Source organism: Myotis lucifugus, unplaced genomic scaffold (assembly GCF_000147115.1).
Source record: "Myotis lucifugus unplaced genomic scaffold, Myoluc2.0 scaffold_3096, whole genome shotgun sequence".
Classification (NCBI taxonomy): domain Eukaryota; kingdom Metazoa; phylum Chordata; class Mammalia; order Chiroptera; family Vespertilionidae; genus Myotis; species Myotis lucifugus.
Genome location: NW_005874144.1, coordinates 1 through 17,384, shown reverse-complemented (window position 1 = coordinate 17,384; position 17,384 = coordinate 1). Strand labels below are relative to the sequence as shown.

Here is a 17,384-nt window from a genome sequence, read left to right as displayed (position 1 = left end):
AGATATTATAGTGTTAGGTCTGATCAAATAATTGAATCAATCCCCCCTCCCCTGGGAACTGCCCTTTAGGCCACTTCATCACGGACATTCCACTGGCTAAGACCATTATCTCTCCCCTCCGGATTTCACCAGAACCCAGACCCGCACAGAGAATTCTCCGCCCAGAAAAAGCCCGCCTAGAGCCCTTTAAAAGCCTCTGACTCCCCGTCTTTGGGTGCTGGCACTATTTGGGTGCCCAGCCCATCTGGTATCCCGATGACCTGATACATTTATAATCCCTCACCACTTTGGCCTAGTGCGTTCCTCCTTCCGTGACCCTAACAATACATTGGGTAACGTCTCAGCAGCCCTCCCTAGTCCAGCACAGTCAATATTTTCGCAGTGACACAATGAATATTCGAACTAAGTGGGGTGCGAGAAAACTATAAACGCACCAATTCAGGTCAAATTTCACCCCCCCATGAGCCAGGAAAGCAGTTGTTTTCTGAGCATTTTTCACTTCACACCTCAGGTAAGGTGTGGGAGCTCTTTGTCCCCCCCTCCCACCGAGGGACAGAGATGTGACAACAAGCCTTACAGCTGCCCCTGTGGGTGCTCATTCCACGCGGGCTCTGTGTGGCCTGCTCGTGGCTCCTCACCGTGGCTCTGTGCCACAGGAGCTGTTTTCAGACCCATTTCACAGATGGGGAACCGAGGCCAAGGCGGTTGAGGAACGGGCTCATTCAGAGTCCTTGCACCCTCACAGCCCTCTGCCTTTGGCTGCACGGCCCCCTCCCCTCACATCTACTAGAGAAAGAAGCAAGCAGGAAAGCGAAAGCGAAAGTCGCTTCTCGCTTCTCGGAAAGCCCCCGTTTCCCAGAAGAGGTGCTCAGAACCACTGGCTTCTCTGCACCTGGAATTTTCAACCCTGAACTTTTCACAATTCTTGCTCAGGACAGAGCTCAGCAGCTGCGGGCAGGTGGTGGGGGCTGGGGTGGGGTCGGCGCTTGCTCCTGTGCCTGGTTAGCAAAACCCGCTGCACACTGGGCACTTCCTTCATTGTTCTCTCAGGCTGGACGGACGGACGTTCACAGCGCCCTGTGGACCTGAGGCCCCAGAGAGGCGAGGACAGAGGACAGGCTGCAGTGAGAGCAGGTGAGGCACAGGCAGAGGGGGGAGGGCTGCTAGGGCGCCTGAGGGGTCAGCTACAGGCCAGGAGCTGTGGTCACCGCTGCTAGGGTTCAAGTCCCTCCCTGTCCTGCCAGTTATGACCTTTGTGAGCCTGGGAAGGGTCTGAAGTTGAAATTCTTTTTCTTTTTTTTAAATTAAATTTTAGAGAGAGAGGTTGGGAGAGAGAGAGAGAGAGAAACATTGATTTATTGTTCTATTTATTTGTGCATTCTTTGGTTGATTCTTGTGTGTGCCTGACTGGGGATCGAACCCACAACCTGGGCATATGGACAATGCTCTGACTGAGCCACCCGGCCAGGACTGCAGTGCGAATTCTTTGATAAATCAGGACATGAACCTCTCCCTCACGGGCCATGTGAAGTTTAAAGCAGTGGTCACCACCGGTGGTCCATGAGGTCCTGAAGGTTGGCGACCGCTGGTTTAAAGGAAAACCTGATTAAAGGTGTGATATGACCCACCAAATGGAGTCCCCCCCCCCCCAATGGGCCGGTGACCCCAGGGTCCTAAGGGACAGGTCCAGCCTCCCAGAGTGTGGGAGACCTCTAGACACAGGCGTTTCCCCGGGAGCTCCCTGCAGGCGCGGTTTAGGGGTGCCCTCTTTGCAGGAGAAAAGAGGCTGGGTGAGTTGTGGAAAGTGCAAAGCCAACCCCAGCGTCTCCTGGATTGTAGGTTCCTTTGGGATAGTTGTGGAAAGGAGGGGCCTGGCCCCAGCTGTGTTTTCAGAGTCACCCACCTTTGCTTAGAGTGGATGCCCGGGGAGTTGGTGTGCAGGGAGGACTAAAGGCTCCCTAAGCAGGCACACAAACACCGTCAGAAATTTGAGCCCTCGGCCGGGCTGGCGTGGCTCAATGGTTGAGCATCAACCTATGAACCAGTTCAATTCCTGGCCAGGGCACATGCCAGGGCTGTGGGCTGGATCCCCAGTGTGGGGCGTGCAGGAGGAGCCAGATCAATGATTCTGTCTCATCATTGGTGTTTCTATCTCTCTCTCCCTCTCCCTTCCTCTCTGAAATCAATAAAAATATATTTAAAAAAGGAAAAGAAACATGGCTTACCCAGCCATCAACCCCATTGTCTCCTCTCACATCCGGGGAGGTCAGTAGGGTGCGGACCTGTTTGGACCAAACAGCTCCCTGCTGTCCCCTCTGCCCTTCGCCCGCCCGGGAGGACTAACCTGAGAACTGGGGGTCACAGGTGCTGGTGGAGAAGGGCTCCAGGGCAGTTTCTCAGCCTCAGCACCACTGACGTCCTGGACGGGGTCATTCTCTTGTGGGGCCGCCCTGAGCATTGCAGCCTCAGATGCCAGTAGCACCCCCGCCCTCCACCAATGTCTACAGACATTACCAATGTCCCCTGGGGAGAAAACTCACCCCTGATTGAGATCAACTGGAATCACGCTGGGCTCTCCCACTTACCAACTGAGTGACATTGGTCTCCTTGTGCCTCAGTTTCCTCATCTGCAAAATGGGAGAGTCGGGGACCACTGTCCTAGATCTTAAATCACGGGGGCCAGTTGTGTTTTGGAGTTTCTCACTTTGGGGTGCAGATATTATAATGTTAGGTCTGATCATATAATTGAATCAATCCCCCCTCCCCTGGGAACTGCCCTTTAGGCCACTTCATCACGGACATTCCACTGGCTAAGACCATTATCTCTCCCCTCCGGATTTCACCAGCACCCAGACCCGCACAGAGAATTCTCCGCCCAGAGAAAGCCCACCTAGAGCCCTTTAAAAGCCTCTGACTCCCTGTCTTTGGGTGCTGGCACTATTTGGGTGCCCAGCCCATCTGGTATCCAGATGACCTGATACATTTATAACCCTCACCACTTTGGCCTAGTGCGTTCCTCCTTCCGTGACCCTAACAATACATTGGGTAACGTCTCAGCAGCCCTCCCTAGTCCAGCACAGTCAATATTTTCGCAGTGACACAATGAATATTCGAACTAAGTGGGGTGCGAGAAAACTATAAACTTGCACTAATTCAGGTCAAATTTCACCCTCCCCATGAGCCAGGAAAGCAGTTGTTTTCTGAGCATTTTTCACTTCACACCTCAGGTAAGGTGTGGGAGCTCTTTGTCCCCCCCTCCCACCGAGGGACAGAGATGTGACAACAAGCCTTACAGCTGCCCCTGTGGGTGCTCATTCCACGCGGGCTCTGTGTGGCCTGCTCGTGGCTCCTCACCGTGGCTCTGTGCCACAGGAGCTGTTTTCAGACCCATTTCACAGATGGGGAACCGAGGCCAAGGCGGTTGAGGAACGGGCTCACTTCAGAATCCTTGCACCCTCACAGCCTCTGCCTCTGGCTGCACGGCCCCCTCCCCTCACATCTCCTAGAGAAAGAAGCAAGCAGGAAAGCAAAAGCAAAAGCCGCTTCTCGCTTCTCGGAAAGCCCCCGTTTCCCAGAAGAGGTGCTCAGAACCACTGGCTTCTCTGCACCTGGAATATTCAACCCTGAACTTTTCACAATTCTTGCTCAGGACAGAGCTCAGCAGCTGCGGGCAGGTGGTGGGGGCTGGGGTGGGGGCAGCGCTTGCGCCTGTGCCTGGTTAGCAAAACCCGCTGGACACTGGGCACTTCCTTCATTGTTCTCCCAGGCTGGACGGAGGCTCACAGGGCCCTGTGGACCTGAGGCCCCAGAGAGGCGAGGACAGAGGACAGGCTGCAGTGAGAGCAGGTGAGGCACAGGCAGAGGGGGGAGGGCTGCGTGGGCGCCTGAGGGGTCGGCTACAGGCCAGGAGCTGTGGTCAGCGCTGCTAGGGTTCAAGTCCCTCCCTGTCCTGCCAGTTATGACCTTTGTGAGCCTGGGAAGGGTCTGAAGTTGAAATTCTTTTTCTTTTTTTTTAAATTAAATTTTAGAGAGAGAGGTTGGGAGAGAGAGAGAGAGAAACATTGATTTATTGTTCTATTTATTTGTGCATTCTTTGGTTGATTCTTGTGTGTGCCTGACTGGGGATCGAACCCGCAACCTGGGCATATGGACAATGCTCTAACTGGGCCACCCGGCCAGGACTGCAGTGCGAATTCTTTGATAAATCAGGACATGAACCTCTCCCTCACGGGCCATGTGAAGTTTACAGCAGTGGTCACCACCGGTGGTCCATGGGGTCCTGAAGGTTGGCAACCACTGGTTTAAAGGAAAACCTGATTAAGGGGTGATATGACCCACCAAATGGAGTCTCCCCCCCCCCAATGGGCCGGTGACCCCAGGGTCCTAAAGGGACAGGTCCAGGCTCCCAGAGTGTGGGAGACGTCTAGACACAGGCGTTTCCCTGGGAGCTACCTGCAGGCGCGGTTTAGGGGTGCCCTCTTTGCAGGAGAAAAGAGGCTGGATGAGTTGTGGAAAGTGCAAAGCCAACCCCAGCGTCTCCTGGATTGTAGGTTCCTTTGGGATAGTTGTGGGAAGGAGGGGCCTGGCCCCAGCTGTGTTTTCAGAGTCACCCACCTTTGCTCAGAGTGGATGCCGGGGGAGTTGGTGTGCAGGGAGGACTAAAGGGTCCCTAAGCAGGCACACAGAGACCGTCAGAAATTTGAGCCCTCGGCCGGGCTGGCGTGGCTCAATGGTTGAGCATCAACCTATGAACCAGTTCAATTCCTGGCCAGGGCACATGCCAGGGCTGTGGGCTGGATCCCCAGTGTGGGGCGTGCAGGAGGAGCCAGATCAATGATTCGCTCTCATCATTGGTGTTTCTATCTCTCTCTCCCTCTCCCTTCCTCTCTGAAATCAATAAAAATATATTTAAAAAGGAAAAGAAACATGGCTTATCCAGCCATCAACCCCATTGTCTCCTCTCACATCCGGGGAGGTCAGTAGGGAGCGGACCTGTTTGGACCAAACAGCTCCCTGCTGTCCCCTCTGCCCTTCGCCCGCCCGGGAGGACTAACCTGAGAACTGGGGGTCACAGGTGCTGGTGGAGAAGGGCTCCAGGGCAGTTTCTCAGCCTCAGCACCACTGACGTCCTGGACGGGGTCATTCTCTTTGGGGCCGCCCTGAGCATTGCAGCATCAGATGCCAGTAGCACCCCACCCCCCACCAATATCTACAGACATTACCAATATCCCGTGGGGAGAAAACTCACCCCTGATTGAGATACTGTGTGACATCGGTCTCCTTGTGCCTCAGTTTCCTCATCTGCAAAATGGGAGAGTCAGGGACCACTGTCCTAGATCTTAAATCACGGGGGCCAGTTGTGTTTTGGAGTTTCTCACTTTGGGGTGCAGATATTATAATGTTAGGTCTGATCATATAATTGAATCAATCCCCCCTCCCCTGGGAACTGCCCTTTAGGCCACTTCATCACGGACATTCCACTGGCTAAGACCATTATCTCTCCCCTCCGGATTTCACCAGCACCCAGACCCGCACAGAGAATTCTCCGCCCAGAGAAAGCCCACCTAGAGCCCTTTAAAAGCCTCTGACTCCCTGTCTTTGGGTGCTGGCACTATTTGGGTGCCCAGCCCATCTGGTATCCAGATGACCTGATACATTTATAACCCTCACCACTTTGGCCTAGTGCGTTCCTCCTTCCGTGACCCTAACAATACATTGGGTAACGTCTCAGCAGCCCTCCCTAGTCCAGCACAGTCAATATTTTCGCAGTGACACAATGAATATTCGAACTAAGTGGGGTGCGAGAAAACTATAAACGCACCAATTCAGGTCAAATTTCACCCCCCCATGAGCCAGGAAAGCAGTTGTTTTCTGAGCATTTTGCACTTCACATCTCGGGTAAGGTGTGGGAGCTCTCCTGTCCCCCCCTCCCACCGTGGGACGGAGATGTGACAACAATCCTTACAGCTGCCCCTGTGGGTGCTCATTCCACGCGGGCTCTGTGTGGCCTGCTCGTGGCTCCTCACCGTGGCTCTGTGCCACAGGAGCTGTTTTCAGATCCATTTCACAGATGGGGAACCGAGGCCGAGGCGGTTGAGGAACGGGCTCACTTCAGAGTCCTTGCACCCTCACAGCCTCTGCCTTTGGCTGCACGGCCCCCTCCCCTCACATCTACTAGAGAAAGAAGCAAGCAGGAAAGCAAAAGCGAAAGCCGATTCTCGCTTCTCGGAAAGCCCCCGTTTCCCAGAAGAGGTGCTCAGAACCACTGGCTTCTCTGCACCTGGAATATTCAACCCTGAACTTTTCACAATTCTTGCTCAGGACAGAGCTCAGCAGCTGCGGGCAGGTGGTGGGGGCTGGGGTGGGGGCGGCGCTTGCGCCTGTGCCTGGTTAGCAAAACCCGCTGCACACTGGGCACTGTCTTCATTGTCCTGCCAGCCTGGACGGACGGACGCTCACAGCGCCCTGTGGACCTGAGGCCCCAGAGAGGCGAGGACAGAGGACAGGCTGCAGGGAGAGCAGGTGAGGCAAAGGCAGAGGGGGGAGGGCTCCTTGGGGGCCTGAGGGGGCGGCTACAGACCAGAAGCTGTGGTCAGCGCTGCTAGGGTTCAAGTTCTGTCCCTCCAGTTGTGAACTTTGTGAGCCTGGGAAGGGTCTGAAGTTGAAATTCTTTTTCTTTTTTTTTTAAATTGAATTTGAGAGAGAGAGGAAGGTGGAGAGATATAGAGATAGAGATAGTGATAGTGATAGAGAGAGAGAGACAGAAGAGACAGAGAGAGAGAGAGAAACATCGATTTGTTGTTCCATTTATTTGTGCATTCTTTGGTTGATTCTTGTGTGTGCCTGACTGGGGATCGAACCCGCAACCTGGGCATATGGACAATACTCTAACTGAGCCACCCGGCCAGGACTGCAGTGCGAATTCTTTGATAAATCAGGACGGGAATCTCTCCCTCACGGGCCATGTGAAGTTTACAGCAGTGGTCACCACCGGTGGTCCATGGGGTCCTGAAGGTTGGCAACCGCTGCTTTAAAGGAAAACCTGATTAAGGTGTGATATGACCCACCAAATGGAGTCCCCTCCCCCCCAATGGGCCGGTGACCCCAGGGTCCTAAAGGGACAGGTCCAGGCTCCCACAGTGTGGGAGACCTCTAGACACAGGCGTTTCCCTGGGAGCTCCCTGCAGGCGCGGTTTAGGGGTGCCCTCTTTGCAGGAGAAAAGAGGCTGGTTGAATTGTGGAAAGTGCAAAGCCAACCCCAGTGTCTCCTGGATTGTAGGTTCCTTTGGGAAAGTTGTGGGAAGGAGGGGCCTGGCCCCAGCTGTGTTTTCAGAGTCACCCACCTTTGCTTAGAGTGGATGCCGGGAGAGTTGGTGTGCAGGGAGGACTAAAGGCTCCCTAAGCAGGCACACAGAGATCGTCAGAAATTTGAGCCCTCGGCCGGGCTGGCGTGGCTCCGTGGTTGAGCATCAACCTATGAACCAGTTCAATTCCCGGCCAGGGCACATGCCAGGGTGTGGTCTGGATCCCCAGTGTGGATGGAGGCAGCCAGATCAATGATTCGCTCTCATTATTGGTGCTTCTATCTCTCTCTCCCTCTCCCTTCCTCTCTTTAATCAATAAAAATATATTTAAAAAAGGAAAAGAAACATGGCTTATCCAGCCATCAACCCCATTGTCTCCTCTCACATCCGGGGAGGTCAGTAGAGAGCGGACCTGTTCGGACCAAAGAGCTCCCTGCTGTTCCCTCTGCCCTTCGCCCGCCCGGGAGGACTAACATGAGAACTGGGGGTCACAGGTGCTGGTGGAGAAGGGCTCCAGGGCAGTTTCTCAGCCTCAGCACCACTGACATCCTGGACGGGGTCATTCTCTTTGGGGTCGCCCTGAGCATTGCAGCATCAGATGCCAGTAGCACCCCCGCCCCCCACCAATGTCTACAGACATTACTAATGTCCCCTGGGGAGAAAACTCACCCCTGATTGAGATCAACTGGAATCACGCTGGGCTCTCCCACTTACCAACTGCGTGACATCGGTCTCCTTGTGCCTCAGTTTCCTCATCTGTAAAATGGGAATAACATTACCATCTATTTCATAATGTCAAAGAGGGTTAAAGGTGCCTAAAGTAGTTAGGTACATGTCTGGCTTATATTATAGGCCAGTGATGGCGAACCTATGACACACGTGTCAGAGGTGACACGCGAACTCATTTTTTTGGTTGACTTCTCTTTGTTAAATGGCATTTAAATATTTAAAATACATATCAAAAATATAAATCTTTGTTTTACTATGGTTGCAAATATCAAAAAAATTCTATATGTGACCCGGCACCAGAGTTAAGTTAGGGCTTTTCAAAATGCTGACACACCGAGCTCAAAAGGTTCACCATCACTGTTATGAGCCATGGGCACCCTGGAGCCAAATCCTCCCAACCCAGCTTTATAAACCAGAGAGGAGAAAACCTTTTTTCTCTTTTTTGAAAAAATCTTTGATGCATTAAATCTCAAAGACTATCCCATAGAAATAACCAAACATGTGACCAACATTTCTATAAGGACCAAAAGTTATTCATAAAAGAAAAACTGGAACTGCAAACAACCCAGCCATTCCACAGCAGGGGAGCAATTAAATACGAAAGGATACCTCCACAGGGTGAGATGTTACAGGGCCTCTAAGCTGTCTGAAACGCTCTAGTAATATGAGGAGCCACTAGAATATAATGTTAAGTGACAACAATTCATGCAAAACTGTAGGAGCAGCAGGAGTCTAAATTGGTTTTGCTGGTAAAATCAAAGGCTGGCAGTGTTTATTTCCGTGTAGTGAGAGTACCGATGAATCCTATTCTTTGTTTCTGGAATGTCTATTGTAAATCTGCATTCATTGAAGTAATTAGAGGAAAACGGGTTATAAGGGCTTTTGTGACGTCAAAATAGGTAAAGGAGGATTTATTTTCTAAGGTTTTTTAGAAATAGAACAGGAGGAGGAGAGGGGGAAGGAGGAGGTCATGAGAGAGGGGGCGTATCTAGAAGATGCCACTTCTCCACCAGCCCCAGGAGCGAGTGCCAACAATGAGGGGGTGGGGATGCACAGATGGGGGGGCGGGGGTGTGCAGGATGTTTCTATCTTTTTCTCCCTCTTCCTTCCTTTCTTGAAATAAAAAATATATATATTTAAAAAATTTTTTTTGAGAAAAGTATAGATTCCCACACAAAGAGATCCTACATACCTCCCTTTACCCAATTTCCCCACCAACAATGGCTCACGAACTCTAATATCACAACTAAGAAGTGGATGTGGATACAAACCGCTTACTCAGCTCTCATCAGCCTCCTCCGCTCATGTGTGTGTGTGTGCATGTCGTCCTATGCAACTTTTCACACGTGTAGGTTTGTGTGGTCGCGGTCACAGTTAATTTGCAGAAGTTCCATCGCGAGGACCCCTGGTGCTACCCTTCCCTGGACGCAGCCACCTCCCTGGCCTGCTGCACCTCGGCTCATCCTGCAGGTTTAACTTTCTGGGCCTCTGTTTCCGATGCATCGCTTGTAAGAAGTGCATGTAGTTGGATTTCGCCTTCTGACCCAATCACGCAGTCTTTTCCTTTTAATAGAGGAGTTTTATCCTGCTTGTAATTATGAAAAATCCAGAAACCTCTGTCCCGCCACATGTATGGAGATAGGCAGTGTACTCGCGCTTCACAGGGGAGGAAAGGGAAACGGAGAGCAGTGAGTGGGTTTCCTTGAAACCACAGAACTGGTGAGAGACGGAGGGGGGCTGTGACCCCCTTGGCCACACTGACTCCATACTAATGCCAGGGTCAGCATTTTCCTCCCGCAGCGTAAGACACATCTGCCAGACGCCCCGCCACTATGAGGATGGAAAAGAGCCAGGAGACCACTTCGAAGGTGGCAACGACAGAGACATCTTCAATCCGCCAAGGTAAGCTCCCCGTCCCAGCCGCTTGCATTGGAGGGAAAAGCAGAGTCCAGTGACGTCTTTGTAGGAGAAGGACGGAGAGCAGGCCCAGCCCCCGTGAGAACACAAGGACACACAAAAACCCGCAGTCAAACACACACAGTCACTCGGTTCCAACACTCGTCTTAGTCCTGTCCTTCGCCAGCTGCCGTCTCCTCTCTGCCTGGCTGAACTGGTGGCGTCCTCCAGGGCTCAACCTTGGGCCATTCTTGGCTTCTACAACTCTCTCCCCAGAGTGCACATGCAATTTTAAAAATATATATATTTTTTATTGATTTCAGAGATGAAGGGAGAGAGAGAAACATCAATGATGAGAGAGAATCATCGATCAGCTGCCCCCTAACCGCCTGCTATGGGGCTCAAGCCTGCAACCCAGGCATGTGCCTTGACCGGGAATCGAACCACAACCTCCTGGTTCATAGGTCGATGCTCAACCACCGAGCCACTCCGCTGGGGCTCACATGCAATTTTGTGGCTGTAACTACTTTCTACACTGTTGGCTCCCACACTTGCTCTCCCAACCAGAGCAAGACTCATCTATCCGCTGCCTTCTCAGCATCACTTGGATGTCTAATCAGGTATCTCAAACTCAGTCCACCCCAAACGGAACTCAATGCCCCGCCCAGAACACCTTCCACCCATCTCAGTAGATGGGATCTTCCCTGTAACAGTCCTTCAGGCCCCAAACATGACTCACTCTGAGGTCACCCTTGACCCTGGTCTCACCCATCCCACATTCACTGACAATCCTGTGGATCCCTTCAAATCCATCATTTTGGTCATTTCTACCAACCTGGTTCAAGCAGCTGCTGCCTCTTGCTCTGATCATTGCAATAACTTCCTAAGAGATCAGCCTGTTTCCTCTCTCACAAACCTAGTCTATTTTCCAGCCCAAGCGTTCATTTTCACGCCTACCTTAAATCAGGGCCACTGCTAGACCATGGGGCTTATTGGAAAAAGCCTACCCACAAATGGATACAACTCTGGGAACACATAGCTCTACAAATGGTGACCACTTTGTGTAACCAATCAATTGATCAATCAAAGTGCCCCTCTCACCTGACAGACACGCACCTCCCCCGATCCCTGGTCCCAGGTCTCACCACCTAGCAAGTAGATTCTGGGAGGGGTTTCAGACCCCACCTGTGTGCTCAGACAGGGCCTTTGCAGCTCTCATAATATTATGTCCTTGGGAATATAACTGGTACTAAGAGGCCTTATAAATAGTTGCCATGTCCTGTGTAGATGATCTTTTAATCATTAAATCAATTTGTTCTTAATAGCCAATGGCTGGAAACAACCTAAACATATCAACTGATAAAAGAATAGGTAAACAACCTAAACATATCAGTTGACAGAAGAATAGATAAGCAAATTGTCGTGTATTTATATAATGAAATACTGCATACCAATCATTTTTTAGAACGACTGATACCTGAAACATTTATTCGAAGTTCAAAAATAGGCAAACTAATCAGTGGTTATAGAAGTCAGAATAGTGGTTCCCTCTGGGGCGGGGTGAGTGCTGCCTGGGGGTAGTCACAGGAAACCTGTTCTCTATCTTGGTCTGGGTGCTGATGACATGTGTGAGTGAGTGAGTGTGAGTGAGTGAGTGTGTGTGTGTGTGTGTGTGTGTGTGCGTTGTGTATTCACATTTCTTGAGCTGAGGGCTTTAATTTGTGTACTTATATGCAAACTATACCTCAGTATAAAATGTGAGAACAATCGTTGGCAAATTGTTAGCACAGTACAAGTCTTTCACCATTATTTGGCTTCCGCATATCTCAAACCCCGCCACACTCAAATCTCGTAAGGTTTCAGGCCCCTGCAGTCACCTTGTTTTCCATGTTTCCAACCAGAAAGTCGTTTGACCCATGGGAGCACCCCCATTTTTTCCGTGGACAAGAGGAGCTTGGATTTGGAGCCACGGTGGCAAAAACTCGAAGCTGGTGTCGGTTTGCAAAGGTAACCCGGCGAGTTTTGTCTCAGGGAAAGAGCTGCCCCTGCTGAAATGCTCAGGCACCCCCACATGTGCAACCCGTGTGCCCCAAAGGCGTTGGCCACCACGCCGGCCTGTCTTCCCACTCAGGAAGGCAGTTCTCCTCGGGAAGAACATTCCATGTGGTGAACTAAACATTTCGGAGAGCAGGTCGAGATCTAATTAGGTCCATGCCATTGAGCACTGGGACCCTCAGGTGTACATTGTCCCGAGGGGGTGGGGGCAGGGTGGGGGCTCACCTTTGGGAGGCCCATGAAGCAGGAACTCCGTCTTTTTGGCTCACGTGACCCCAGGAAAGCCCTGTAGTGTGTCTGCGTTCATGAACTCAAGCCCAGTTATCCGTTAGCCGCAGGTGTAGCATCCCCAGGCTCCAGCTCAACGTGGACAATCGAGATGCTCGCTGAGTGATTCGGTGAACCGCCGTTGTGTCTGGTAGAACCAGGTTGCCACTCGACACTATGTCAGTGGGCCTTGCTGTGGCCGAATGTCCATATTTGAGGCATTTGGTTTAATTAATAAACATGAGAAGCCAAGCTTGCCTTAGCTGTCAAGCACCTTAAAGACAAGACTTTAGCCCTAGCCGGCTTGGCTCAGTGGATAGCGTGTCAGCCTGTGGACTCAAGGGTCTCAGGTTCGGTTCCGGTCAAGGGCATGTACCTTGGTTGCGGGCACATCCACCAGTAGGAGATGTGCAGGAGGCAGCTGATCGATGTTTCTCTCTTATCGATGTTTCTAACTCTCTGTCCCTCTCCCTTCCTCTCTGTAAAAAAATCAATAAAATATATTTTTTTTAAAAATGACAAGACTTTAGAATTCATGGCCCCTGGGTCCTTGGCCTCTCCCCTGGAGGACCAATCCCACCTGCCTGAGGGGCAAGGAAAGCTGGCCAAGTGCCAAGGGGAAGGTTTAAAATGTTGCTGGTCGCTTATCTTGGCCTCTTGCTCGGCTACTCCTGACAGAGGCAAAGTCACACCTCAGCCGCCAATCTCAAGGTCATCAAAGCCGAGGGCCTCATACAACATGGCGCCTCCTCCCTGACTGGCCTCTGCCTCTACAGACCTCTCAACCTCCCGCCAAACACCTGGGATCCTTTCTCCTACCTTCCATGGACCGCCCGCACCCCCCACCCCCCACCCCCCGCTCCATTAGTCCTGACCTTGACCAGGACCCTAGCATTTGCCCACTGCCTCTGGCTGGTGACACTTCCACAGTCTCTCTGACCAAGGTTGCAAATATCCATCAGGACCGCTCTCCCTTCTCCTGCCCTCTGGCCTGCACTTCTCCCCTGTGTCCCTCCGGACGCCCCTCTCACGTGTTTCTTCTCTTCATGGAACCAGCAGCTCCCAGCAGCGCTTGGGGCCTTCGCACGTCAGGGTCAGGCTGGAGGTCACAGGGGTGTTAGGGAGATGCAGGGAGGGTTCAGAATTGGGAGCGGCAGGGGCTTCCGGAAACCATCTGGGCCTAAGAATCTGGCCTTCCCATCGGGGACACTGAAATCAAATCTTTATTTAGTTATTTATTTTTATCCTCACCAGGGATATTTTTCCATTGATTTTTTTAGAGAGAGGGGAAGAGAGAGGGAGAGACAGAGAGAAATATTGATGTGAGAGAAACACATCGATTAGTTGTCTCCTGCACATGCCCCAACCAGGGCCCAAGCCAGGGAGGAGCCTGGAACCAAGGTATATGTCCTTGTCCAGAATCGAACCCGGACCCTTTGGTCTGCAGTTCGAGGCTCTATCCACTGAGCTAAACTGGCTAGGGCGAAACCAAATCTTTATTTCCCTCATCCGCAGGGACTACAATGACATTCCTCCAGGTGAAGATGTGGAGCAACAAGATGGAGATCTGTCCCCTGAAGAAGGAATATTTTTGAAAGAGTTTCCCATAATGAAAGCGGAACTAGAAATGGCCATCAGAAAGTATCGTGCCCTCGCAGACGACATCGACAAAACCCACAAAGATTTCACCGAGACCAGCCTGGTGACCAACTCGGTCGCTGTGGCCTCCGGAGCCATGAGCCTCCTGGGGTTGGCCCTTGCTCCGGTCACAGCCGGAGGAAGCCTGATGCTTACAGCTGCTGGTTCAGGTTTGGGGGCAGTTGCTGGGGCCACCAGTGTGTTGACCAGCATTTTGGAATACCGTCACAATAAAAAAGCCCAAGCTCAGGTCAGCAGCGAATTGTCTGCCCCTGACCCAAAAGTCAAGGAGGCTGTGGCCTATGCCGTGGAGGCTGGAAGGACTGTCTATAACTGTGGGAAAACCTTCAAGGGCATCAGGAAGAACATCCAGGCCTTGCAGGTCGCCAGAGCCCAACCGCGCCTGGCCGCTGCCGCCAAGCGTCTCCTGGTCACTGGCGAAGCCTCGACCCGGACGACCAGGAGTGTGCAAAGGGCGTTTAGAGGCACACCGCTAGCGATGGGGAGCAGCGCTTTCTTGCGGAACACCGTATTGAATGGCCTCTTCCTGGGCATGGATTTGGACAGTCTCCTGAAGGACTGGAAGGAGCTGAAGCAGGGACCCAGGACCGAGTTGGCGGACTTGCTGAGGGCCAAGGCTGAGGAGCTAGAGAGAGAGCTGGCAGAACTCACCCAGCTCTATGAGGAGCTGCAGGTGAGGCTGGAGGGAGGGGAGAGGCACTGGGGCTCATGGGCACCCAGGGTTAGGGAGGGTGGAAGGAAGCCAGTGTGTGTGCAGTTTGCATGGCTGCCCCTGTGGATGAGGGCTCCGGAGATGATGGTGCTCAGCTGGCCAGGCCTGGCCGTGCCTCTGTTTCTCCCTTGATGTCCCTCCAGGTCCCTGGCCTGTGAAGAGGGGCTTCCCAGTTGCACAGAAGAGGACACTGAGCCACAGCGGGTGTTGGGGATGGAAATGTGTCCCCCTAGTATCCACATGCGGAAGCTCCAGTGAGACTATTTGGAGACGTCGCTTTGGGGAGGGGTTGGGATTGAATGAGGTCATGGCGTGGGGCCGGCACCTTGATCTGGGCCTCGCAGCCTCCGGAGCTATGAGAAATGACGTGTGGTTTTCTGCCACGGTGGCCCTGGCTGGCTGGGACAGGGAGCTTCGGTAACTGCCCATCTCTCCCCGGTGGAGCGGGTCAGGATGAAGCTGGGAGCGGACTTCAGAGCTGGCCCGGCTCTGCTCGCCTCTGCCCCAGAGCGCTCCTGAGATGGGTGGTTTTGTTTCTTTACAGAAACTCTTGCAGGAAAAAAGCCTTAGGAGCTCATCTTCCAAGGAAGCCAAGGCGACTCTAACTCAGCCCCCAGCCCAGCAAGGGAAAGCAGGACCCGGGCGGCAGGTGAGGCGGAGGCAGGCTGACAGTGGCTCTGAGGCAGGGTGGGCGGGCTGGGGTGGCAGAGACAATGCCTGGGACTTGCTGTAGGAATTCCTCCCTGTGCTCCCTGGGTCCCGGGCACTGTCAGCTGGCGAGTGCTGTGAAGGTGGAGCTGTCCTCTCCCCTCCATTGCCACCCCGTGTCTTCACTGTCCGCGTTCCTTCAGGGAGGGGTGTGGGGAGGGGTGCTAATTTCCTGGCTCCCCCAGTCCCCACTCACTCTCTCCCTGCCGTCTGCTGCCGCAGCCTCCAAGCTCCCCGAGGACGACGAGCCTCCGGCCCCCGCTGGGCCCCGCTCCACGCCAGCGGCGCCCAAGCACAGGAGCTCCTCTGGCTCCGTGGTTGTCGACCTCCTGTACTGGAGAGACATTAAGAAGACTGGAGTGGTGTTTGGTGCCGGCTTGTTCCTACTACTTTTATTGACAGTATTCAGCATTGTGAGCGGAACGGCTTACATGCCTTGGCCCTTCTCTCTGTGACTATCAGCTTTAGACTATACAAGGGTGTGATCCAAGCTATCCAGAAATCAGATGAAGGCCACCCATTCGGGGCATATTTGGAATCTGATGTTGCCATATCCGAGGAGTTGGTTCAGAAATACAGTCATTCTGCTCTTGGACATGTGAACTGCACGATAAAGGAACTCAGACGCCTCTGCTTAGTTGATGATTTAGTTGATTCTCTGAAGTTTGCAGTGTTGATGTGGGTATTTACCTATGTTGGAGCCTTGTTCAATGGTCTGACACTACTGATTTTGGCTCTGATTTCACTCTTCAGCGTTCCTGTTATTTATGAGCGGCATCGGGCGCAGATAGATCATTATGTAGCACTTGCAAATAAGAATGTCAAAGATGCTATGGCTGAAATCCAAGCAAAAATCCCTGGATTGAAGCGCAAAGCTGAATGAAAAAAAGCCTGAAGTGATTCACAGAAGGAGTTTATTTTTAAAGGGGATATACATGTGATTCCATGGGGGAGGGTCAGGGAAGAATGGCGCCTTGACATTGCAGAGCCACAGATTTTTATTTTTGGCGATGCAGTGTCTGAGGAGAAATCACCTCTTGGCTGCCGCGTGTTCATCTTAAGTATCGTGAGCTGCTATGTATGGATTGAATCCGTGGTCATACTTGTTTTTCCTATCCGAGGCACTGGTGAATGAAAAAGATCTGAGAAAGCTGTATATTATACTTTGTTGCAGGTAGTCTTGCTGTATTTGGGGAATTGCAGAGAACATGAAGCTGAAAAAACAAACAAAACCCTTTTCACAGTCTGTGCACTGTGTGTGTATGGTCTGTGTAGATTGATGCAGATTTTCTGAAACAAAATGTTTAGATGAGATCATACCACTAAAGCAGGAGTGGAAAAGCTTGCCTTTCTGGTATGTTCTAGGTGTATTGTGAATTTTACTGTTATATTAATTGCCAATATAAGTAAATATAGATTATATATATATATATATATATATATATATATATATATATATATAATCTATATATACAGTGTTTCACAAAGCTTAGACCTTTACCTTCCAGCTTCCCCACGTGCTTGATATTTCAGAGTCATTGGTTATATGTGTGTAGTTTCAAACACATAAGCAGAAGAAAATATATTTCTAGGCACACTACCATCTGTTTTTCAACATGAAAGGATGCCATGCACATAGAACTCACCATATAAACTTCATTGCACAGACTTACCATAGTTAATTTTGTCACAAACTCTGAATCTATGGACTGAATCTAATGCTTCCAAAAATGTTGTTCGCAAATATCAAACATTGTTATGCAAGAAATTATAAAATGAAGATTTATACAGTTGCGGTTTAAGCTGTATTGAACTAAATCGTGGAAGGCCTTGTGAACTGTAAAAGCGAAGTATCAATAAAGCTTATAGACCAGGGGTGGGCAAACTTTTTGACTCGAGGGCCACAATGGGTTCTTAAACTGGACCGGAGGGCCGGAACAAAAGCATGGATGGAGTGTTTGTGTGAACTAATATAAATTCAAAGTAAACATCATTACATAAAAGGGTACGGTCTTTTTTTTTTTAGTTTTATTCATTTCAAACGGGCCGGATCC

At 51.4% G+C, this 17,384-nt stretch overlaps 1 protein-coding gene across 1 annotated transcript; it reads left to right on the top strand.

Annotated features, from left to right (window-relative positions):
• Nucleotides 1-1,053: 1,053 nt before the first annotated feature.
• Nucleotides 1,054-16,756, top strand: LOC102433257 (reticulon-4-like). The gene is given in 9 exon segments (XM_014450659.2): nt 1,054-1,134; nt 3,767-3,846; nt 6,439-6,522; nt 9,818-9,935; nt 11,831-11,936; nt 13,767-14,583; nt 15,167-15,271; nt 15,516-15,759; nt 15,762-16,756. Coding segments are annotated over 6 exon segments (1,794 nt in total). The 5' UTR covers nt 1,054-1,134; nt 3,767-3,846; nt 6,439-6,522; nt 9,818-9,865; the 3' UTR covers nt 16,214-16,756.
• Nucleotides 16,757-17,384: the final 628 nt, after the last annotated feature.